Source organism: Capricornis sumatraensis, chromosome 5 (genome assembly GCF_032405125.1).
Source record: "Capricornis sumatraensis isolate serow.1 chromosome 5, serow.2, whole genome shotgun sequence".
NCBI lineage: Eukaryota > Metazoa > Chordata > Mammalia > Artiodactyla > Bovidae > Capricornis > Capricornis sumatraensis.
In genome coordinates this window covers 111,244,224-111,270,281 of record NC_091073.1, presented here as the reverse complement: position 1 = coordinate 111,270,281, position 26,058 = coordinate 111,244,224, and the positions used below count along the sequence as shown (strand labels likewise).

The window sequence follows — 26,058 nt, the reverse complement described above, 5'->3', positions numbered from 1 at the left end:
AAGATTGGCCTACTGAAAGGATCACTGGTGAAGTTAAGCAGCTGAAGATCCAGCATTGCTATACTAATGACCAAATAGGACAAATACCCACTACTTGTTTATGATAAGTGATATAAGCTTTGATTCCAGGCTTTCTCTCTCGCAGGATCTTATTCTGCCTTTCAGCCTCTCTTTTCATCATTCTGGGGTCTTTCCTACTCCTGATAAACTCCTTTTCCTTCATTATAAAAAATAAAGAAATCTCTCAACATGGAGAGAGGAATCTTCGCTATTTTCCATTTTAATTCTTTCTTTCACATCCAGCTTTCACACCGAGTTCTCAAATGATTGGTGTCCACTTGCTGGGTTCATTTCCTCAAAACATTCATCCTTTAAGACATGGACATGGAGTTTTCACCTCCATTAATTCGTGGAAACACTCAAGGCCTTTTAGGCATCAAACCCAGAGACTTTCATTCCTTTCCATTGCTAACTTTGAAGAACGTTAACTAATTCCTCTTTCTGACTTTTAACTCTGTCCTTCACTTCTGATCTGATTTTCCTCCAATCTGTTATTTCTCATCTGCACTCCTGGGTAAATTTCCTAAATTCTCCTACCCCAGTACTGTACAAACGTTTCAAGTTTCTTGCTTACAATTTATACTCTTCTTTCTAGTTTTCCTTTCTGGAAGAGTTTGTGATTTCTGGGGCTTCCCTGGTGACTCAGACATTAAAGAATTTAATGCAGAAGACCCAGTCTGATCCCTGTGTTAATAAGATCCTCTGGAAGAGGGCATGCAGCCCACTCCAGTATTCTTGCCTAGAGAATCCCATGGACAGAGGAGCCTGGCGAACTGCAGTCCATGGGGTTGCAAAGAGTCAGCTGAGTGGCTAACACTTTCACTTTCACGTGTAGCTCACCCTCAATTCTACATTTATCTCCTAGCCTGTGTGCTCAGTCGTGTCCAATTCTTTCTCATGGACCCCCCTGTCCACCCCGCGGGCTGGAGCCCACCAGGCTCCTCTGTCTGTGGGATCTCCCAGGCAAGAGTACTGGAGTGGGTTGCATGCCCTCCTCCAGAGGATCTTCCTGATCCAGGGATTGAACCCAGGTCTCCTGCATTGCAGGCAGATTCTTTACCACTGAGCCACTGGGGAAGCCTCTTTATCTTCTAGACTTCCCTCCAAAGCTCCAGATGCTTTTCCCAACAGCTTAGCAAATGTTTCATGAACATCTCACCAAAATCTCAATTCCTCTCCCCACATGCTATATTCATGTCCTTCCTGACTTCACGTCTGACAATGGAACTAAAGTGCACCCACTCTTCCAACACATCCTGATTGATTTTTTTCTTCCTCCTCACTACTCCGTAGAATAAATCCTCCTTTATTTAATCCCCAAATAAATCTTTGTTTTAATTACACATCTTCCAGCCTTCACTTAGTGTTCATTCACACTTATATTTGCCCTCATCAATCTCACTTTATGAAGTGTAACAGCTTCTTTGTAAATTTCCCTGATGGAAACTCTACCCACTCTACACACCCTACACACTGCCTCCACATCAATGATGCAAATTACAAATTTATTCACATCATTTTCATGGACAAACAGATCTATGATGACTAAATGTGCACAAAATTAAGTTCATCCTGATCAGAATTTCCACCCAATCCACAATCTTATCCCATCTTATTTCTAAATTTCACTATCTTTTAATTATCATAGTTTATTAAAATAACTGAAATATCTTTCATTGATATGTTACCTGACTATTTTTAACCCAAACTACTATTCATTTTTAAACACCATGTCTTATTTCAAACTTATGAATATCTAAATGCACCTTTTATCCACACTCAATGTAGCCCCTTCTGGGAATCATTGTAGGTAAAGAAAATGGAAATAGCATCAGCATTTGGAAAGCCAAATTGAGGAGGAAATGTGTTCACTGGATGCTTCTAACACTCCCTGAAGTTAATACTTTCTCCATACTACTTTGCGGTTCAGCCCCAACGGATCAGAGCTGAGTGTCGATCCTGGCCCACAGTGGACAATGAACTAGTGCCTGGGAATGTCCTTCATCCCTCACCACTCCTATCAGGAAGCCAACGCATGGTCTTCTTAGCCTAAACTAATTTGTGGAATATGTAGCTCTCTAAACACGTTTTTCATTGAGACCAAATAACTAAGAGAACAATCTGGGAATATTTGTCCATTTGCCTGTATACACAGAACAACAAAAACCTCATAGTGCAGGGCTGGGCACACAACTGATATTCAAAACCAGAGTTAAACAATGACCACAGTCAAGAGCCTGATCTATCTGGCTCTTCCTCCTGTAAAAATCGTTTTCTTCTCAGCATTGTTTTAGTTTTGGCTAATTCACATCTGTTCCAGGTTCATAATGCCCCTTTAATAAAAACAAAATCATATTTTACATCTTTTGCATCATATAATGCTCACACTCAACAAATCTCAAATCATCTCTCTTCCTTTGTTTTGAGTTCTGCCATACTTATTAGGGTGAAAAGACTTCAGCATCATTCATATCTCTGATCCTCTAACCAGATCAGTTCTATTTCTGACCCTGTGGAAGCCTCTACCTACACGTGACCCACTGTGGATATGTTAGAACTCTCACTCATTGATTACTGCCTGACAAAACAGCCACATCTCCTTCCATCTAGGTTTCTGTTGCTCTCTGAAGAGTACTTCCCCCCAACAAGGTGATAGGCCAGAGATTGGAGGAGTCAACACTCCTTGGCTCCTGTGCTAAGATCACCTGGGACAAGTTTAGTTTATGGGCAAAACTGCTGGGAAGTTCACAGATGCACCAGAATTGGCTCAGACCCAAACCTAATGAGGTATGCTGCTGCTGCTGCTAAGTTGCTTCAGTCGTATCTGACTCAGTGTGACCCCATAGATGGCAGCCCACCAGGCTCCCCCGACCCTGGGATTCTCCAAGCAAGAACACTGGAATGGGTTGCCATTTCCTTCTCCAATGCGTAAAAGTGAAGTTGCTCAGTCATGTCCAACTCTTCATGACCCCATGGACTGTAGCATACCGGGCTCCTCCACCCATGGGATTTTCCAGGCAAGAGTACTGGAGTAGGGTGCCATTGATAGCAGTGGCTAAATTTGCAACGTGGGCAGACAGATTCCCCTCAGGAGCCTTATGCTTTAAAGTGTTAATTGCTGCCTCCACTCCAAAACCTTAAGGGCAGGGCCTTGAGGCTATGCCTCTTCTCACTGTGCAATCCAGTCCTCCTCAGATTGCAAGCCGCTGACGCCTTAGGTCATCTAAAAACTCACTGAAGCCAGTATTCTGATATTTTAGGATATTCTCCTACAGCCCAAACTGACTTTCTGCACTCAATCTCCTATCCTGGTGAACAGTGCCTAGGCCTGCATCCACCTGGTGAAAAGCCAGTTAGCCTCTTCTACTCCATGATGACCTAACTTCTCCTTCTGGAGACAGGAGAGCTGTTTTCATTCCCCTGAGAAATGTGCTGAGTTGGCTAAGCTGCCGTGAACACTGCATTTTGAATGGAACTGAGTATACTGCTCATGATAACTGCAAAGTATAGAAAGACTTAAAACTCCAAATAAAATACACAACAACAATAGTTTTATGGTCTCCATGGGAAAAAGAAAGGAAAAAGAGTATCCAACTCCTTAAAACAGAGTTTGCTTTCTAAACCTTTTCAAATTTTTGATAATTTATGAAAAGACTCAATGTAATTCTTACAGAATGCAGTCACATTATCATTCTCTGATATATTCTTTAGACATCATGCATCTGTTAAGTGAACCATTTATCCATGTATTTATTCATCTACCGAGTCATATACCCAGTAATTCTTAACACCACCATTAACATAGCCACTTGTTTACCCAGCTGTCTACAACCAGCTCAACATTCACTTGTCCATTTGCTTAACTGCTAGTCCAACCATTCACGCATTCCCTCCTCACATGCCAAATTCACCGCTTCACCTAATACACATAAACTATTCGCCAGATCTTTTACTCACTCAGTATTCATCCTTCTGCTCATCACAGAGGTCACAGTCATCCACGGCTGAGTACAACAGCAAACCTGTGGTTTAAGGAGCCTCCAGGTGCTTCTGATCGAGTGAAACACTTTTCAGGTGTTTCTCGGAGATTAAAATTTAAGAGCTACCGGATCAGTTCACTCTGTAGATCACAGTCACATTAATCTTTCACTGCAGCACTTTATATTCCACAACTACTCACCTCACAATATTTGATCTGAAGTTTCCAATGAATTTAATCCCAGATCTCAATCATCTGAGAGAAAAAAAAATTTAAGTCAAATACAATCTAAGAGTTTTCCTGCTTCTTTCCCATGTGAGCCCCCATGATTCTAAAATTCTTGCTATTCCCCAAATGGGAAATGCTCTCTCTTCTAAGTAGAAAGTTTATTTCATAGGTATCTATCTAGAAGTTGAAATAGTTCCTTCAAGAAGCATTCGTGACAGACACGCTAACATATTATCATTGTTTAGGCTTGGGTTTGTAAGAAAGGCATGAACATAAATTATTTGCTCCAAATAATTTGGTTAAGGTGTTTTGAGAAAACTGGTTTGTCTGATTTAAAATTCCTTAGTTCGAAAATCATCATTTACCATTGTTATATATTCCTGAGCTGTAAATTATCATCCACCTCCCCCACTTTTTACTTTATCTGTTAAAAATCCTGTTAAAAATTGAAAATATTAATACTCTGCTGCAGGATGTCCATAATAGGAAGGCTGTGTCTGTTGCAGGGAGCGGGGGCAGATATAATATATGAGAACTGTCAGTACTTTCTACTCAACTTTGCTGTGCATTTAAAAATACTCTAAAAAAAGAGTCTACTTAGATAAAGTAAAGTAACTGAGCTTGTTCTAGCTTCCACTTAGGTTGAAGAAAGCTGGAAAGTACATTGACTGTTTCCTAAAACAAGAGAAGTTTTGATAATCTACAAAATCATCTTTGAAATCATTAGTAAAATGAGATTAGAAGGCAAACAAACATCATGAAATCTTGGGAAAGATAGGTCCATCCAGAAAGAGATAGGATGTGAGCACTTACTTACCTGGATGAGCCCATGGAAGGAAAATAGGGCACCCCTCCCCACAGCTAGCCAGTGAAAATTGCTTTACCAAACTGCTAAAGTTCGTGTGGGGTACTATGAGTATAGAATGGCTGAGAATCATGGCAAAAAGAGAAGTTCCCACAAATTCTCAGTATTTTCTCCATCGACTTAGAACTGTCCTCACAAGAATATTTGGGGAAAGTGGAAACCAGAGAAAACTTTCTTCCTAGGGTAGGTCAAGGAGAAGGCAGCTGCAGCCTCTGCAGTGAGCAGAAAGAACTCTCCAATCACCAAATCATCTCCATTATGGAACAAAAGCCTGAAGCCACCGGGGGAAGGACTACAATCCCTGTTTTCCTCAGAGAAATCTTCCTACAGCTGAAGATTCACTAAAGAGGAAAACAGAAAAATAAATAAATAAATAAATTCCCATGTGGGGGTCCTTGGGACAGGAAGCTACTCTGTGTTCAGATCATGAGTCATCTATCTTCTTACTCTGTAGAAGTGGGAAGACCACTGATATCTTACAATGAACAATGTTGGATTTCATGATCTCTGAAGAAGATTTAGCTTTGGAACCAGGGACCAGGCTTGATCACTCAAGAGCTTTTGTGTAGCAGAGTTTTATTAAAGTAAGAAGAGGGACAAAGTTTCTGACTTAGACATCAGGAGGGGGACAGAGAATGCCCCCCTTGCTAGTGTTAGCAAGGGAGTTACATACTTTTTTTAATTGGTTATTACAGTCAATCAAAAGAATGTCTCAAGATTGTAAAAATTTACCAAACCCACTCCCACAATTTACATTTTAGGGTAACAGGATTAGAACTTAACAACAGAAAGATCCTAAAAGACCCACTCCCATAGTATCTCTCTTGAATCTTGAAGTTGCTCTGTCTTGTCCAGCTCTTTGCAATCCCATGGACTGTAGCCTACAAGGCTCCTCCATCCATGGAATTTTCCAGGCAAGAGTACTAGAGTGGGTTGCCATTTCCTTCTCCAGAGGATCTTCCCAACCCAGGGATCAAACCCAGGTTTCCCACATTGCAGGCAGATGCTTTACTGTCTGAGCCACCAGGAAAGCCCTCCCATAATGTACATTCTAAAATACCAGGATTAGTCAGAAGGTTCTTGTTAAGGAGAAACAAGTCCTCGAGCAAGATACATTGTTATACTAACACAAAGCAATTTCTTTTCTCCGTGAGAGCCCCAGAGGCCTTTCGCCTTCTCTAGGACTCCAGACCCCTTTCTCCTCTTCGGGAACCCTAGACTTCTTATCAAGCTACCTAGGAATTGACACTCTCACCACTAAGAAAGCCCCAACCCTGAGACACGGGGACAAAGGATGTGCCTAAGTCTGAGACAAATCCTGGACAACAGAGAGTTGTCCCTCCATCACCAAACTAGCAACAACTAAGAAACAAGTAACAGCAGTTTACCATGGGTTAGAAATGGGGAAGACATTCAGGACGTGCAGTCTCACAGGGTAACTTAAGACAAAGGGAGGGACAGGGACACTGGGAAAAACCCTCCAATGACTGAATGTCCCACAAGCTTAAAACTCAGCATTCAAAAAACTAAGATCATGGCATCTGATCCCATGACTTCACAGCAAATAGATGGAGAAACAATGGAAACAGTGACAGACTTTATCTTCTTGTGCTCTAAAATCACTGCGATGGTGACTGCAACCATGAAATTAAAGATGCTTGCTCCTTGGAAGAAGAGCTATGACCAACCTAGACAGCATATTAAAAAGCAGAGATATTATTTTGCCAACAAAGGCCCATCTAGTCAAAGCTATGGTTTTTTTCCAGTAGTCATATATGGATGTGAGCATTGGATTATAAAGAAAGTTGAACGCTGAAGAATTGATGCTTTTGAACTGTGGTGTTGGAGAAGACTCTTGAAAGTCCCTTGGACTGCAAGGAGATCCAACCAGTCCATTCTGAAGGAGATGAGCCCTGGGAGTTCTTTGGAAGGACTGATGCTGAAGCTGAAACTCCAATATTTTGGCCACCTGATGTGAAGAACTGACTCACTGGAAAAGACTCTGATGCCAGGAAAGGTTGAAGGCAGGAGGAGAAGGGAACAACAGAGGATGAGATGGCTGGATGGTATCACTGGCTAGATGGACATGAGTTTGAGCAAGCTGTGGGAGTTGGTGATGGACAGAGAAGCCTGGTGTGCTGCAGTCCATCGGGTCACAAAGAGTTGGACATGACTGAGTGATTAAACTGAACTGAATAATAGAAAAAATTGAATTTGTTGTTGAGCTAAGGATAACCTTAACAACACAAAACTCAAACTCAGCTCTACCCATGAATACATTGATTCCCACAGTCTTCACAACACAAGACTACAGGATAAACAGTAGAGATGTGTCCATTTAAAAGGACAGTACTATTTATCTCATTGTACACACAAAATGCCCAGGTGCCAATCAAAATTAAAGGTCAGAGAAAAAGAAAAGGAAAATTATACTGTACTGAACAAAGAAATTTAAAAACCAGAATTAGATATACTTGGATTACAGGAACTACCACGCAGGGGTTAAAGCCACTCTCATAAAGAAGTAAAGAGTCTAGTGGAACAGATGGATGTTTTCATAAACGCTTGAGTAATTTCAGTAGAGAACTGAAAACTATGTGGAGGAATTAAATGGAAATGCTAAACAGAAAAGACACAGTCACAGAAACAAAGATTCCTTATGCATAGCCTTAATAGAGCCAAGAAACAATCAGTAAGAGTAAAAATAAACCAGAAAAATCAGCAAAACTGAAGCACAAGGAGAAAACAATATACAATGATAAAAGAGTCAAGAGCCTCCCAGGGCTGTAAGACAAGAAAACACTCTAACATACGTGAAATTGGAAAATCCCAACAAAAAACAGAGACAGAAGTACAAGAAATACTAAAGAGATAATGGCTGGGGGGAAATGAATGAAATCAAAGCACAAATCCAAGAAACTCAGCCAAATAGGATAACTAAAAAAATAAAAACGTTAACAAATGACATTTTAATTGTATACAAGCCAAAAATACAGTGAAATCACTGAAGGTAGCCGGAGATAAAAGATACCCCACATAGAGAAGACAAACATCTAAATTAAAATGGAATTCTTCTCAAAAACCGTGCAAGGCAGAAGACAAGCGAATGATATCTTCAGAGCCCTGGAGGGGTGGTACGGAGGATGTCAACAAAGAATTGTATATGAAGAACAAATACATTTTGAATGAAGGAAAAAATATAGGTACTTTAAGACAAACAAAATGAATGAGTACATTTCCAGCAGTCCTAGGTCACAAGGAATGTTGATGGATTTCTTCAGACTTTCTTGAAGAAATTATTCCCATTATAAACCAGGAAATGTAAAAAATGGGATTATACATTGCATCATATCAGAAAGTATGGGAGCTACTGAAGATTACTAGAGTTATGTGGAAAAACCATCCAATCTGAAAAGATTCTGTGATAGCCTGAGTATTGACCGACCCCCTGAAGATGTCTTTGCCCTGATTCTCAGAATGTGTGAATATGCTGCCTTTTATGTTAAAACTTACACGTATTTTAAATTAAGGATCTTAAAGTGGAGACTATCCCAGATAATCTTAGCGGTCCCATGTAGTAAGAAGGATCCTTAAGAGAGCACAGTGATGGCAGCAGAGACAGAAGAAAAGGTGTAAAAATGGAGGCAGAGGGTCAGACTCAGAGAGAGGTTTTCTGGGCTGCTGACCTTGAAGCTGGGAAAAGGGGTGGCAAAGAAGTGCAGGCTGGTGAAGGCAAGGGGGGGATGGGATGAGTGGAGAGGACTCATAAGTATATCAACCAGACAAAGAAATGAGGAGCAGCATCTTCAGAAATTCTCCTTCTTGAACTGTCATGCGTATATTTGACACGTGTCTACTTATATTTTTCACTGATTTTCTCCTTTCATCACACCCCCTACCATTTTATATAGTGTGTTTTCATGGTGGTAACTTTTGTACTTTACTCCACAATTTATAGAACATTCATACATAGGATTAGGACATGTTAGAGGAGGTGGTGGATCCACAGAAAACTCTAATCGAAGAAAACAGGAAATAGTCCTCTGAAATCTCTTTAATCATGTGATTTTACTTTTCTCTTTGTCCATTGCCACAGCCTGAGTACAGATTCATTTTATGTCTCAATAGGGTCACTAGAGCAGGCCCCTAGATGGTCTCCTGGTCTCTCATCCTTTCTCCTTTGACTCTTTTGCAAAAAATGATGATTCAAAAATGTAAATTTTATCAAGCCATGCCCCTGCTTAAAAACCTCTACTAGCTGCCATTGCTCTCAATACAGTCGAAAGACTGTGGCATCGGTGCCCTCCATACTCTGACCCCTCATGACCTGCCTGCTGCCCCCTCCACAGCTTCAATCTTCTCTGCCCTGCAAGCGAGGCTGTGGGACATTTCTGACCTTCCATGCTCTCCCAGTTCTGAGACTCTCACAGGTTGTCTGCATCTTTGTATGGATTGCTGTCCTCTGAGTAACTATTTCTGACTTAGCTGGTCTCCAATGGGACCTGTCCTGGTCCTTTCATACAGAAGACTCCTGAAATCACCCCTGGAGACTTGCTTTCTCTGTGACACTTACTACATCGTCTTTTGTTTCATCATTTGTCATTTTTGCTCTAGGACCATGTTACTGCCCAATGCACCATGTTGATTACTGTCTCTCAAACACAGTTCATGGTCATACACACAGTCTACACTCCGTTAGCATTCCCTAATTAACAGCAAGAGGGCTTTCGCCCATGAATATTGACATGCTTGGGGATGCTTGCCTAAAACACAAATTATAGGTCTAAATTACTTTATGTAAAATTCAATATTAAATGGGCCTTCAGCTCTGCTCGAGCACTGAGCTTTGTCCACAAGTGGAAGAACTGCTTATCACCTGACTTAAAGAAGAGACAAGGGAAGAAAGGACTTTGAGATGTCTTCAAGGAAGTGTGAAGATGAGCTGCTACCATAGTCTTTCTCCCCTTCCCCTTCTTTATCTCTTATACCATTACTTCTTCCCCGCCTTTACTTTATTTAGGCTTTCTGTCAGAGGTGAGGTCTGCTCCAGACTATTCTAAACCCAGCAGATTTATAACTAGGGCCCTGCAGTGTGTCAGGAGGAGCGATGGGAGAAAGGGTTTATATGGAGACTGGAGGCTGACATGGGCACGGCTGACTCAACTTTCTTGATTCCCAAACTGAATGTGTCTTATTTTATATTAGTTGTGTTTGAGGAATCTGTCTTTTCATAGATAAACTACATCTTTGGTATCTTACACAATATTTCAAATATTACATGCTAATTTTATATCTAAACCTAGAGAAAGAATTAAATTATTTGTTCAGAGATTGGACAGTTTTAATATATGAATGGTACCCTTTAGGCTTCCCTGGTGGCTCAGACAGTAAAGCGTCTGCCTATAATGCGGGAGACCCGGGTTCAATCCCTGGTTTGGGAAGATCCTCTGGAGAAGGAAATGGCAACCCACTCCAGTACTCACTGGAAAATCCCATGGACAGAGGAACCTGCTGGGCTACAGTCCATGGGGTCGCAAAGAGTCGGACCGACTTCACATGATTTCAGTTTCACCCCTTAGGTATGCATTAAAATTCCTCTTAAATTGTTTGTATAATATCAAGGAGAGGTTAAAATTTAGCATCTCCTTGGTCAGTAATAGCCATGTGTACAAACACCTTTAGTTACATCCTTTCTGTGTAAAAGACCTTTAGTTGATTCTTCCATTCAGTTACCTCCAGCACTCAGACAAGGCTTTATGTCCACATGTCAGAGGCTCTGCATAAAACGTTTGAATCAGCCTTGATAACAACATTCACCTCAGAATAGTGATTTACAAAATTTCTAGATGTGGACACATACTCCATGTGTTATTTTCAATAAGTCTAAAATGTGAAAATGCTTTTGTTCCCAATGGAAACATAATAACCTTCTACAAATTTTAGATGAATAAGAACAAGGGGTCCAAAGTAAGATCTATTAATAGATCCATGATTACAAAAATACAGTATTTCACAATAACAAGTTAATTTTTCCGTTAATTTTGGGTTAAGTGAATGGAGATTAAGTGTGGGAAGTTCTGTCACAGCAGTGCTTAATTTCTCTGAACATCCTGCTGTGACATAAAAACACCCTTACCTCCCACACCTCAGCCGAACCACTCAGCCCCAGCATCACCAGTACATGTTCTTCATCACCTTCCTGGTTGCCAGGGCAATGCAGTTAATTCTTCATATCAGAATTAAGTGACAGGCAAAGCTCTTTTCTCTAAGTAATGCTCATAATTCAAGTTGCCAATTTCGACGTTAATCCAGATAATTGTCCTAGAAGCTTCTGCCAGGCCCCCTTCACCTCCTTATTCCTTAGACTGTAAATCATAGGGTTCAGTACAGGCATCAAAATGGCATAGAAGACAGAGATCAGCTTCTCCTGAAGCACAGAAGGGCTGGAATTGGGCTGGATGTAAGTGAAAATGGTCATGCCGTAGCACAGGACAACCACTGTGAGGTGAGAGGCGCAGGTGTGGAAGGCTTTCTTTCTCCCCTCTGTGGACTGGATCTTTAGGATAGTGGAGATGATTCTGATGTAGGACAGGAGAACCAGGCAGAAAGGTGTCATCAGCAACACAATACTAGACACCATGATGGCCACCTCGTTGGAGGAGGTGTCCACACAGGCCAGCCTGACCACAGCTAGGATTTCACAGGATATGTGATCAATATACTTGTTCGTGCACATGGGCAACTGAAAGGTGATGGTGGTCTGCACGAGAGAGTTGACAGAGCCACTGACCCAGGATGTGACGGCCAGCCTAGCACAGAGCCCTCCATGCATGATGACCGAGTATCTCAGGGGGTCGCACACAGCCACATAGCGGTCATAGGCCATCACGGCCAGGAGAACAAACTCAATCCCACCCAGGCCCAGGGAGAAGAATAACTGGGCTGCACAGCTCACGTACGGGATCCCTTTATGTCCCGCAAGAAAATGCACCAGCATCTGAGGAACGATGCTTGTGGCATAGGAGACATCAACAAGGGAGAGGCTGGTGAGAAAGAAATACATGGGAGTGTGGAGTCGGCTGTCCAGTCTGATCAGAAGAACAATGAGGACGTTCCCCAGCACGGTCAGCAAGTAAGTGACTGAGAACAGGATGAAGAGAGCGACCTGGGTGTCCCAGTCACTGGACAGGCCGAGGAGAATGAATTCTCTCACCCAAGTCTGGTTATTTGCTCCCATTAAAAAAATGTGAGGTTATTAATCTGCAGAGAGAGACAAAAATTGTAGAAGCTGTTGAAGTAACTCTAAGAATAACTTCTTAAAAGAATGCACACTGCATTCAACCTTCCAGCCTTAACCAGATGTTTTAGAGTGTTTTCGGCCAAGATGTCAGGCCTGATTCTGGTACCCATTATATCTACTCCACACAAGTAATTCAAGCCATTGCCTTCTAAAGTATAGAATGGTCTGAGGGAGTTCTTCATAGCCTGGCAATAATGCAGTGCAATTTTATATCCTTTCAATTTACACTAGTTTCCAGGACAAGAGGGGATGGTAGGTGACAATGAGAGGTAAGTTAATAAACAATGCTGATAAACATGTTTCGAACTCAAGGATAACCCTACATAAATCTGCTACACCAAACATGAGGAAATGAATAAATAATCTACCAAAAAAAAGGTTCAGAAGCGTCACACAGATAGTACAAACAAGGCTAGTGTCTCATGGAGAGATCTGAGGTTAAATCTTGTTTTCATAAACTTACCAGACATATGATTGGGTTAGAGATTTAAACTTTTATGTAGAGAATGTGATGATATTTTATAACTATGGTGTGTATTTAAGGTCAAATGTAAACAATTTATGAAGAAGTTACTTTTTGAACTATTACTGGTGGCAGGACTTTAACAGAATAGGTACTGGTTGTAACCTAAGCTCCTCCCTCGGAGAGAAACAAACATACTTCCCTCACTGCACTTCACCTTACACTCATCATTAGCTGGTTGTCCTAAAATACAAATATACCTCTTTCATGCACAAACAAATCTTATGATGTATAAGTGCTTACAGAATTAAGAACATCATAGGCATGGAGTGTCTGAATACTCGTTCATTAGAACCTGACATGTTTTTTATTTATTAATTTTAGCATTCATTATCATGCATGCTTTTTAGGGCAAAGCATTTTACTAAAATAACCTGTTAATACTTAAATACCTTTCATGGACATGTCAGCTATTTATTTTTAACCCATCAATGTGTGTGTGTGTGTCTATCTATATAGGCAATTTCCTTGATTTTAAAATAATTTAAATTCAAAATAATTGATATCAAAATATTTCTATTTTCTACAGTCATAAAACCCTTTTAAGACACCTGGCAGACTAAGAATATAGAAATAACATCTGCAAATGTATAGCTGAATAGAGGAGGGAAATGGACTTGTCTGATGGTTCTCACCTACCTGCAATGAACACTGTCTCCAACGTTAGTGTTACCTTGGATCAACTTTCAGCTAAATAGAGTTAGATTCCTAGTAGGTCTCAGGATGCACAACTAAATAACTGGTAGGTAGTGTGTGTCTATCTAAATGCTTGATGTCAGGTAGCTAAAGCTTGGTATTTTCAACTCTAAACAGATTCTAGGGATTTGATGGTATCTGTAAACATGTGTTGTTCATTGATGTCAACAGGTAAAATGGACTTTTGTGGGTATTTATTCCCACAAAATAATTGTTTCTTTTCTTAATAGAAACAACAGAGCAAAACCCTCCTCACATGGAACCAGGAACACAGCTCTTGTTCAAAAGCCAGCTTTGAAGATATACACAGTTAAGAGTTGGTCTTGTTAATGCTTCCTTCCCACAAGACAGTCTGTGTTTTTTTTTTCAGTATTTGTCCCAACTCTAGCTGATTTATCTCCCTGCAGGTACCTAATAGTCCTTTAGGGCTATTAGCATACACACACACAATGCTTCTTTAATGATAAGGAGCTATTTTACATGCTTTAGGCCATATCTTCCTCATACTACACAAATACACCTCTCAAAATGTTTTGAGTTTTCTTCGTCTAGTCAAAAATAAATAATCCAATAAACCTGCTCAAGACAGTATTGACGAATGAACCCTGTGGTTCATCTTAGACATGAGCATCACAAAGGAAAGACTTCTTCATGCCTCTGCTTTATGGTCTGTGGTGGAGGTAGGGAAATTATTGTGAAACAGTAAGTGATGTAATATGAAGGTGCCAGTGAAATATTCTGTTACAAATTATCTCCCACTTGCCCAATCATGAATGCTTGAAACTCAGATATTAGTAATTTATTCCTTTTCTGTTGATATTATCCTGAATTTTTAAGATATAATTAGCATAAAATGGGGGTTTTAAAATGTGAATTACTTGATCTTGTAACTCTTTAAAACAGATGATGCAAGAAGGAAAACTGAAACCCTTATAAATGGAGAAGGGATGAGGAATGATACAGAAGCTAAAGGAAAATCAGCTATGAGGTTTGGAGAGCAAAGACCAATTATTCATTGTTAAAATATACCCTTTGGTGACCCTAGGTAAAAGTATCTCCATGTGCCTTGTCCCATTAGTCCAGTTATTAATACTGACAGCAAATACAACCAAAATGCCTTCTCTCTATGACAGAGAAATAAAAAGAAAATTAGTTTTCAGATTCCCAGTGCAACTCATTTTACATGGCTTAACAACAAATTAAAAAGTTCAACTTCATTCAGTTGCAATTCACTTAAGTAAAGAAATGTGTTTATTTAAGCTTAAAGCTATTTGATCTTCAGTGTTGGCATTCTTGACAAACTAGGCTGGGACAAGTGAGAATCCTGAATACAAAAACACATGAAGGTAGCTCTCACAACCTGCAGACGTGTTTCTTTCATGTTGATCAAAATGACTCAGCGCCCATACCTCTATAAAAATGAAGTGTCCATAGACACTTTCATAGACACTGCCCATACTTTCATTTAGAGAAATTTTCTCTGACTCATGACTGAAGAGTTGCTTGATGTAGACATCGAGCATATCATACCTGAGAAGGAATATTTGCATCATCTTACTCTATAGACACAGAGTCCACAGTCTTCAGGGTGGCTGATATCTCAAAGATGGGTTTGACACACTGAAAGAACAATTAATTTATTCTTTTCAAGTCCTGTGATCTCCTTCCAATCTGATTTGGTGACCTGACTTCACACAATCTTAGACCAATTATGAGACCCCGTTTCTCAAACATGTGCAATCCTGACATTCACCTTTGGTGGTATATTTCATTACAGCCTCAATGGATAAATCCTCACCTTATTTTTGTCTCTTGTCTTTGCCCCTGTTGCTAACACTAAGATTTTCTTTTGAAGGGTAATTCCAGCTGTCTCCAAATCTCCACAGTGCAGTCTCTACAGACAATTCTTGAGGAACCAAGCCTGGGATGAGTTGGGAGACCTAGATCCTAACTCCAGTTCACTGTCTTGAGTTCCTAAGGTCTCTGCATAAGCCATTAATTGTCTTAAATCTTAATTTATTTGTTATTAAAAAGGAAAATTATATCTTGGGTACAAAAGCCTTCAGAAAAATTGAAACATGAGGTTTTAAGCAATTGACAGTTATATTTTCTGGAAATATAATATAATATTCCTACTATCTGCTAGTTAATTTCAATACCTAACTAAACATTTTATACTTTTGGGCTTCCCTGACTTCATCTTTATGTCAGTACTAAACCTCAGAGTTGAGAAGCCTGCAGAAAAAAATGTACATAAGTCTAAAACTTAAGCAAAGCAATTATTTTAATACATTTGCAGCAATACTTAGGGTGAACAATTTCACCAGTCATGTTACATATCCTTGACCCAAAGTTTCTTACAAGTCACATCACTTTTGTTTCTATATCTTCTAAACCCACACTCCCACATGCTGCTGATGACTCTCAAACATTAATCAGTATCTGACAAGATACACACTTATGCTACCATCTGTGTCTACGTTGATGTAAAGAGTTTTCTCCTCCAACAAAGGGAAGGACCATACAGAAGAGATACACCCAAATTCCTTGGGTTCCAGTAAGTCACCTGGGACTAATTGTGACTGTGAGGGACACTACTGGGAGAAAGTTGATGAGAGCTCCAAAAACAGCTCCAACACAGACCTAATGAGCTTTGGCACCAGCTTCACTGGCAACATAGGGCCAACGGATTCCCCTCAGGGGCCCCGTGCATTAGAGTGGTAATTGCTGCCCCACTTCCAATTCACAAGGGCAGGGCCTCCACGCTGCCCTTCCCCCTGTGGAAGGCTGTTCTCCATCCTTCTCCCACCAACATCTTCATTACAGCCCTAGGTCATTCTAAAAAGTCACAAAAGCCAGCTCACTGAGGTTTTAGGATGTTCTCCTATAACCCAGAACAAACTTTAGTCTTCAGTGTCCCAATCTAGGAAGAACTGACTGGGGCTGCATCTAAACCTAGTGTAAATACCAGTTCTCCCCCTTTGGACTCCAGATGCCCTTATTTCTTCTTCTAGAAATGGGAGAGATATGCTTCAGTCCCCTGATGTATGTGCAGTCTAATTGGTTCTGTGAGCATGACCAGTATGATAGACAGTCTAGTACATGTCTCATGATACTACTTAAGCTCCAAAAGTGATAGTATCACATAGGCAGATTTAAAAATCCAAGATATGGAAGCAATCTAAGTGTCTATCCACAGACAAATGGATAAAGACAATGTGGTATATATGTATGTATACACAATGGAATACTACTAAGCCATTAAAAAAATTTTGCCATTGCAGCAACATGGATGGTCTTGGAGAGAATTATGCTAAGTTGTCAGACAGCAAAAAACAATATTGCATCATGTGACTTATATGCAAAATCTAAAAAGTACAAAAACTAGTGAATGTACCAAAAAATAAGCAGTCTCGTGGATATCGAGAATAGCCCAGTGATTACCAATGGGGAGGGGCAATATAAGGGTGGAAGAAAAGGAGGTACAAATTACTGGGTGTAAGATAGGCTTAAGGATATACTGCACAACATGAGGATATAGCCAATACTTTGTAACAACTGTAAATGGAAAGTAACCTTTAAACTGTATAAAAATTAAGATAATCACCTATAAACCATTAAATTATATTTATAATAAAAAATCTAAATCAACAATAAATTGACAAAGGGAGTTTTAGCAATTAATAAAAAAAAAAAAACGGAAAAGCAATAAGGTCGTCCAAAAATCTTGACAAAGAAGGATGAAACTTCTACACTTCTTCAATTTTATTTTAATTAAAGTTTATATTTATAGAGACTATAGATTAATGTGTCATAAAAAATAATACAGAAGTACTGCTTATACTGATTTACCAGTTTCTCACAATGGAAGCATCTTGCAAAGCTACAGTACAATATCATAAGATAGTATGATAAACAAGGTAATTATGTAATTATAGTCATGTGGTATGAATAATATAATAATGTAATAATACAATATCACAATATATTGGCATTGATACAGTCAAGATACAGAACATTTCCATCACCACAAGAATCGTTCATGTTGTCCTCTTATAGCCACATTTATTTCTGTCCAGCCTTTCAGTTCAGTTCAGTTCAGTCGCTCAGTCGTGTCTGACTCTTTGCAACCCCAAGAACCGCAGCACGCCAGCCCTCCCTGTCCATCACTAACTCCTGGAGTTCACCCAAACTCATGTCCATCAAGTCAGTGATGACACCCAGCCATCTCATCCTCTGTCGTCCCCTTGTCCTCCTGCCCTCAATCTTTCCCAGCATCAGGGTCTTTTCAGATGAGTCAGCTCTTCGCATCAGGTGGCCAAAGTATTAAGAGTTTCAGCTTCAACATCAGTCCTTCCAATGAACACCCAGGACTGATCTCCTTTAGGATGGACTGGCTGGATCTCCTTGCAGTCCAAGGGACTCTCAAGAGTCTTTGCCAAGACCACAGTTCAAAAGCATCAATTCTTCTGCACTCTGCTTTCTTTATAGTCTAACTCTCACATCCATACATGACCACGGGAAAAACCATAGCCTTGACTAGACAGAACTTAGTCGGCAAAGTAATGTCTCTCCTTTTTAATATGCTATCTAGATTGGTCATAACCTTCCTTCCAAGGAGTAAGCATCTTTTAATTTCATGGCTGCAATCGCCATCTGCAGTGATTTTGGAGCCCCCAAAAATAAAGTCTGACACTGTTTCCACTGTTCCCCCATCTATTTGCCATGAACTGATGGGACCGAATGCCGTGATCTTAGTTTTCTGAATGTTGAGCTTTAAGCCAACTTTTTCACTCTCCTCTTTCACTTTCATCAAGAGGCTCTTTAGTTCTTCTTCACTTTCTACCATAAGGGTGGTGTCATCTGCATATCTGAGGTTATTGATATTTCTCCCAGCAATCTTGATTCCAGCTTGTGTTTCTTCCAGTCCAGTGTTTCTTATGATGTACTCTGCATAGAAGTTAAATAAGCAGGGTGACAATATACAGCCTTGACGTACTCCTTTTCCTATTTGGAACCAGTCTGTTGTTCCATGTCCAGTTCTAACTGTTGCTTCCTGACCTGTATACAAATTTCTCAAGAGGCAGGTCAGGTGGTCTGGTATTCCCGTCTGTTTCAGAATTTTTCACAGTTGATTGTGATCCATACAGTCAAAGGCTTTGGCATAGTCAATAAAGCAGAAATAGATGTTTTTCTGGAACTCTCTTGCTTTTTTGATGATCCAGCTGATGTTGACAATTCGATCTCTGGTTCCTCTGCCTTTTCTAAAACCAGCTTGAACATCTGGAAGTTCACGGTTCACATATTGCTGGAGCCTGGCTTGGAGAATTTTAAGCATTACTTTACTAGTGTGTTTCCTTTTAACCTCTAGTTATTACCATCTGTTCTCTCAATCTATAATTTTAACATTTCAAGAATTATATATAAGTAAAATCATACAGTATATTCCTTTAGGACTGTCTTCTTCATTGGTAACTTGGAATCACACACTGGCACACAGTGATCATAGGCCATCACTGCCGAGGGAAAATCCCCAACTTACCCAAACCTAGCGAGAAAAATAACTGGGCTGCACAGCTCCTATGTGGAATTACTTGATGTTCCTCAAGAAAATGTACCAGCATCTGAGGAAACTAATATAATGTTGTATGTCAATTATGCCTCAGTTTTAAAGATAATTAAATCACCACAAATTTTTATGTAATAAAGTAAAATAAAAATATACTATTCTGATGCAAATTGGTTATACTAGGAAGGTTGTGTGTGTGTTGAGGGGTGGAGAGAGCAGGAGGGCATATGTGGGAATTTTTCATACTTTCTGCCTAACTTTGCTGTGAATTTAAAACTGCTCTAAAAAACACAAGTTAATTAGTTGGGATTGTTCTAGCTTCCACTTAGGTTGCAGAAAGCTAGAAAGAGCATTGGTTCCATCTTAAAACAAGAATGTTTCAGTGAACTACAAAATCATAACTCCCGTGAAATCATTGGTTAACTGACATTGCAGGGCAACCAAATAGCACAAATCTCAAGAAGGCTAAGTCCATCCAGGGAAAAAAAAGGATGTGAGCTCTGACTTACATGGGTCACAATATGGAAGGACAATAGGCCCCCAAACTAGTGAGTGAAAATTGATTCAACAAATTGCTAAAGTTCAATTGTGAGATGTGGTGAGCATAGAATGGCTGAGAGCCATGGCAAAAAGAGGAGTTCCACCAATTCTCAATGTTTTCTCCACAGATTTAGGACAGTCCTTGCAAGAATGTTTGCAGGAAAGTGGAAAACCAGAGAAAGCCTTCTTCCTGGTGCAGGTCTAAGAGAAGGCAACCACAGCCACTGCAGTGAGCAGAAGGAACTCTCCAACCACCAGTCACCACAGAAACACAAACTCAAACCCAGCTCATCCCATGACTGTGTTGATTCCCATACCATCTATAAAACACGTGTCAAACTGAAGAAATGTGTCCATTTCAAGGCATTATACTATTTATGTTAGAGTCTATTATACTATGTGAAAAATATAAGCTGTAAAACTAAATTAAAGGTCAGAGGAAAAGGCAAAAAAATGTAAATGTCACTGAATAAAAGGTTAACAGAAGAAAATCAGATATTTTTGGATTACAGGAACTATCGACAGGGGTTTAAAATAAGACTCATAAATAAGTTAAAAGGTCTAAAAGAAAAGATAAACATTGTCATAAATTCTTGAGAAATTTCAATATCGAACTGAAAACTACACAGAGAAATTAAGTTGAAATGCTAGGTGTGAAGGACATAGTCAAAGAACTAACGATTGCTTATGAGTAGACTCAACAGAATCAAAAAATGATCAGTAAGAAAAAAGATGAACCGATAGAAATTAGCAAAACTGAAGCACAAAGAGGAAAAAATTATAATGATAAAAAGAGAAAAGACTCTTCCAAGGGCTGTGGGACAATAGCAAACAAGCTAACATATGTGAAATTGGAAAATCCCAACAGAAAAACAGAGATAGAAGGAATACAAGAAATACTTGAAGATAGAGTGACTGAAAAAAAAAAATAGTGAAAGAAATTGACAGCACAAAACCAAGAAACTCAGCAAAATAAGGAAAAACAAAAATGTGGACATATGATATTCTATCTAAAAGGTGAAAATAAAGTGGAGATCTAGAAGGGAGCCCGAAATAAAGTTACATCACATACAGAAGCAGAACTGAAAGTAGAATGCTTCTCAGAAACTATACAAAACAGAAGACACGGAGGGATAAAGGTAGAGTCCAAGGCAGTGGTGGTGAGTGGGGGGGCTGTCATCAAAGAATTCTTTGTGTAGAGAAAATGTCTTTTGAGAATGAAGGAGAAATAAAGACCTTTTCAAATAAACAAACCTGAATGAATATTTTCCAGCAGACCGAGATTTCAAGAAATGATAATGGAATTCTTCAGGGGTTCTTGAAAAAATAATTCCCATTATAAGGGAGGAAATCTAAAAGACAGATTGTATATTGTATCACATCAAAAAGTAAGAGAGCTATTGAAGATTACTGGGGTCATGGGGAAAAACCAAGTGTCCAATCTGAATAGGTTCTGTGATAAGCTAAGTAATGACTGACCTCCTGAAGATGTGTTTGCCCTGATTCTCAGAATGTGTGAATATGCTACCTTTTATGTTAAAAGTTACTTGCACATGTTTTAAATTAAGGATCTTAACATGGAGGCTATTCTGGATAATCTTAGGGGTCCCACATAGTAAGATGGATCTTTAAGAGAGCACAATGATGGGGAGAGAGACAATAGAAAGAGATGTGAGACGGAGGCAGAACCTAGAAGGGTGGGATGGGGTGGGAAATGGGTCCATGGGGGAGGGGACACATGTATACCTATGGTTGATTCCTGCTGATGTATGGCAGAAACCAAAACAATATTGTAAAGCAATTATCCTCCAACTGAAAATAAATAATTAAAAAATAAAAAGTTTCTAAAATAAATACATACAAATAAAAATATGGCAAACTGTGCTAAAAAATTAAAATATGGTAAACTGTGTTTGAGCCCTGGGTTGGGAAGATCCCCTGGAAGAGGGCATGGCAACCCACTCCAGTATTCTTGCCTGGAGAATCCCCGTGGGCAGGGGAGCCTGGCGGGCAGTAGCCCTTGTGGTTGCAAAGAGCTGGACACGACTAAGCACAGCACACAAACTGTGCTTAAGGCATATGGGGGGGGGGTAGAAAATGGAGGCAGAGGATCAGGCTCAGAGAAAGGTTTCCTGTGCTGCTGACCTTGAAGCTGGGAGAAAGGGTGACAAGCAAAGTGGAGGCTGGTGAAGGCAAAGTGGTCATGAGATGAAGACCACAGAAGTGTCACAGATATCTCAACCAGGCATAGAAATTCCCCTTCTTAAAGCATCATGTGTATAATTGATGTGCGTATACTTGTATTTTTCATTAATTTTCTTCTACTAGCTCCCCACTGGTCTCAGATGAAGTTGAAAGAATATCTTGCATCAGTGCCCTCTGCACCCTGACACTTCTACCTGCCTGCTTCACCCTCACTATGCCTCGATCTTCTATCTTCTCTGCGCTGCAAGTGAGGCTTTGGGACATTTCTGAACTGCCATGCTCTTCCAGCTCTGCCCCTCTCCCAGGTTGTCTGCACTGTGGTTTGGACTGTTGTCATCTGGGTAACTTTCCCTTACTTTTCTGGTCTCCACTTGGACCCTTTCTCTTTTTAAGGTACAATTAAATATCAACTCTGTTTGAACACCGAGCTTGTGTGTTCACAAGTAGAAGAACTGCCCATCAACTGACTCTAAGAGACAATGGAAGAAAAAACTTTGAGAAGTCTTCAAGGGAGGATGAAGATGAGCTGCTATCGTATTCTTTCTCCCCCTTTCCCTGTATTTCCTGTACAATTACTACTTTCCCCTCTTTTATTTAGGCTTTCTCTCAGAGGTGAGGTCTACTCTAAACTAATTCAGCTCAGTAGATTTACAAAGATGAGCTAGGGCCCTGTTGTGTGGAGGAGGAAGGATGGAAGAAGGTGTTTCTATGGAGACGGGAAGCTGACATCTGCACAGCTGACTCGACCATCTTGGTTCACCAAATTAAGTCTGTCTTATTTTACATCAGTATTGGATGAGGAAGCTTTCTTAATTAGATTAAATACATCTTTAAAATTGTATACATTATTTCAAATTTTATGTGCCTATCTCGTGTCTAAAGTCTAGGAAAAGAGCTAATATATTTTTCAGAGGTTGGAGAGTTTTAACATTTAAATGGTACCCTGTCAAATTCTTCATAAACTGTGAGGTTAAATTAATTAGAGTAATTACATTAGTAACTCATACTACTGTCAGAAAGAGTTTGAAAGGTAGCTGTTCCTGGGCCAATCCCAGCCATGTGTATATTCACCTTTAGTCATATTCTATCCAGGTAAAACAAGACCTTTACTTGACTGTTCTTCTGAGTCACCTCTGAGACCCAAAGGTTGAGTTTTATCTCCAGATCTCAAAGGTCAAGCTCAAAAACATTTTTAATCAGCTTGATAGCAACACTCTCCTCAGAACAGTAATTCATATAATTACTGGACATGGATATATATCCCACACATTATTTTTAGTGAGTCTAAAAGGTAAAAATGCTTTTGTTCCCAATGAAAACACAATAAAGCTGTAAAAAAAAAATTTGATTAATAAGGACCAGTGATATTATGAGAAAAAATACTATGAATATTTATACACAAGTCATTTTGTAGACAATTTTCATTTCTCTTGGGAAGATTCCTAAGAGGAAAATTGCTGGGTCATGTAGCAAGCATATGGTTAATTTTACAAAAAATTGCCACTTTATCCTCTTAACAGCAATGAGTTCACGTTGCTCCATATCTGTACCAGAACTCAGCACTACCAGTATTCTTAATTTTAGTCATTTGAGTGGGTCACTTGGTTTTTAAAAATGCATTTGGAAGTCAAAATACATATTTCTAAATTTAAAAAAAGAACAAATAGTCCAAAGAAAGATCCATGAATAGGCTGATGATTACAAACAAAATTATAAAGCAAAACATGGCATTTTTAAAATTATTCTAGGGTCATATGAATGGAGACTGAGCAGTTCTATTACAATAGTGCTTTATTTTTCTAAACATGCTGCCATGACATAGAGATATGCCCATGTCCCACACTCTAACCCAGCTAATTATAGTCTCCTACCCAGCATCACCAATTCCTGGTTGCCAGAGTAATGAATTTGAAGCTTCATATCAGAGTTAAGTGGGAGAACACACAGGCAAAGCTCTTTTGTCTAAGTGATGCTCATGATTTATCAAGTCGCCACTTTTGACGTTAATCCAGATAATTGTCCTAGAAGCTTCTGCCAGGCCCCCTTCACCTCCTTATTCCTTAGACTGTAAATCATGGGGTTCAGTACAGGCATCAAAATGGCATAGAAGACAGAGATCAGCTTCTCCTGAAGCACAGAAGGGCTGGGATTGGGCTGGATGTAAGTGAAAATGGTCATGCCGTAGCACAGGACAACCACTGTGAGGTGAGAGGCGCAGGTGCAGAAGGCTTTCTTTCTCCCCTCTGTGGACTGGATCTTTAGGATGGTGGAGACGATCCTGATGTAGGACAGGAGGACCAGGCAGAAAGGTGTCATCAGCAAGACAATGCTAGACACCATGATGGCCACCTCGTTGGAGGAGGTGTCCACACAGGCCAGCCTGACCACAGCTAGGATTTCACAGGATATGTGATCAATATACTTGTTCGTGCACATGGGCAACTGAAAGGTGATGGTGGTCTGCACGAGAGAGTTGACAGAGCCACTGACCCAGGATGTGACGGCCAGCCTAGCACAGAGCCCTCCATGCATGATGACCGAGTATCTCAGGGGGTCGCACACAGCCACATAGCGGTCATAGGCCATCACGGCCAGGAGAACAAACTCAACCCCACCCAGGCCCAGGGAGAAGAATAACTGGGCTGCACAGCTCACGTACGGGATCCCTTTATGTCCCGCAAGAAAATGCACCAGCATCTGAGGAACAATGCTTGTGGCATAGGAGACATCAACAAGGGAGAGGTTGGTGAGAAAGAAATACATGGGAGTGTGGAGTCGGCTGTCCAGTCTGATCAGAAGAACAATAAGGACATTCCCCAGCAGGGTCAGCAGGTAAGTGACTGAGAACAGGACGAAGAGAGAGACCTGGGTGTCCCAGTCACTGGACAAGCCGAGGAGAATGAATTCTCTCACCCAAGTCTGGTTATCTGTTCCCATATAAAATAGAGGATTATTAATCTGCAGAGAGAGTCAGAAATAACAGATGCTACTGAATTAAAGAATCATAAGAGTAACTTCTTAGAAGAATGCTTAACATAATGATCGGCCAACCTTGACCAGATATTCTAGACCATTTATGGACCATGAAGACAGGCCTGATTCTACTATGTATTATATCTACTCTACATAAGAGAGAGGCTAGCACTTTCCTCTGGACATGATGTGATCTCATAGAGTCAGTTAAATCTTGGAAATAATGCCGAGCAATTTTTGGAAGCTCCGTTTCTTTCTAAGTTACTGCAATTTCCAGAAAGGGGAGAAGTGCAGATGACAATGGGAAGTAAAATGATTAACCATGAAGGTAAACATGGTCTGAAGTTCGCAGACTTCCCTCTATGTATCTACTACACAAAATATGGTAAAATGTATAAATTAAATATTTTTAAAGGATTGTAAGAGGCAGATATATAACAAGTAAAACTGGCCAATGATGGAAAAATCTAGAATTTGGGAACCTGAATGTAAATCTTTCTTTATGACTTGGTAGATGCTTGATTGGGTTAGAAATTTAAACTTTTGCATACCAAATTTGATAATGCTGCACAACTTAAAAGTGTATGTATGCTCAAGTGTAGATAACATGGGGAAAGTATTTTATAAACTTACTGGTCATCATACTTCAGTAGTAGCATACTACCAGGTATAACAGGAGCTGTGCCGTCAGAGACGGAGTAACGAATGTGCTTTCCTCATATTCCCTCCAGTTTCAGACATTAAAATAAATGAAGCAAAACCCTGAATAGATCTGAAGTCTAAGAAGTTGGCTTGGATGCTGTGAAACTCCAGGAAATTATGAGTCTCTTTGAGATTTGGTGTCTTCCGTCTTTGGAAGGGGAAGAGGGCAATTTTATCTTGTTCTTTTTATTTTTCTACCCTATTTTTTACTCATTCTGACTTGCTCTTTTTATTTTCCTATACATATGTATAGAAATATACATAGTCTGTATATATGATCTAGCATGTATATATGATCTCAGTAAAACTAACAGTATGAAAATAATAGCTTAAGCTTCCTAGTATTAAAGAGGAAAACAAATCTTAACTTTTGTTAACTATCTAGCAGATCTGCATAATAAATAGATATTTTGTTTTT

General features: G+C 39.8%; 2 protein-coding genes across 2 annotated transcripts; both read right to left on the bottom strand.

The window, feature by feature from the left end:
* Window positions 1–11,415: 11,415 nt before the first annotated feature.
* LOC138080100 (olfactory receptor-like protein OLF3) lies at window positions 11,416–12,369 on the bottom strand. The gene has a single exon (XM_068973040.1). The coding sequence runs from the start codon at window positions 12,367–12,369 to the stop codon at window positions 11,416–11,418; it is 954 nt and encodes a 317-aa protein (XP_068829141.1).
* Window positions 12,370–23,948: 11,579 nt separating this feature from the next.
* LOC138080138 (olfactory receptor-like protein OLF3) lies at window positions 23,949–24,902 on the bottom strand. Its single transcript, XM_068973094.1, has one exon. The coding sequence runs from the start codon at window positions 24,900–24,902 to the stop codon at window positions 23,949–23,951; it is 954 nt and encodes a 317-aa protein (XP_068829195.1).
* Window positions 24,903–26,058: the final 1,156 nt, after the last annotated feature.

What these genes read in the sequence shown, in the direction of transcription:
- LOC138080138 (XM_068973094.1), bottom strand. Translation starts at nt 24,902, where the DNA reads ATGGGAACAGATAACCAGACTTGGGTGAGAGAATTCATTCTCCTCGGC.
- LOC138080100 (XM_068973040.1), bottom strand. Translation starts at nt 12,369, where the DNA reads ATGGGAGCAAATAACCAGACTTGGGTGAGAGAATTCATTCTCCTCGGC.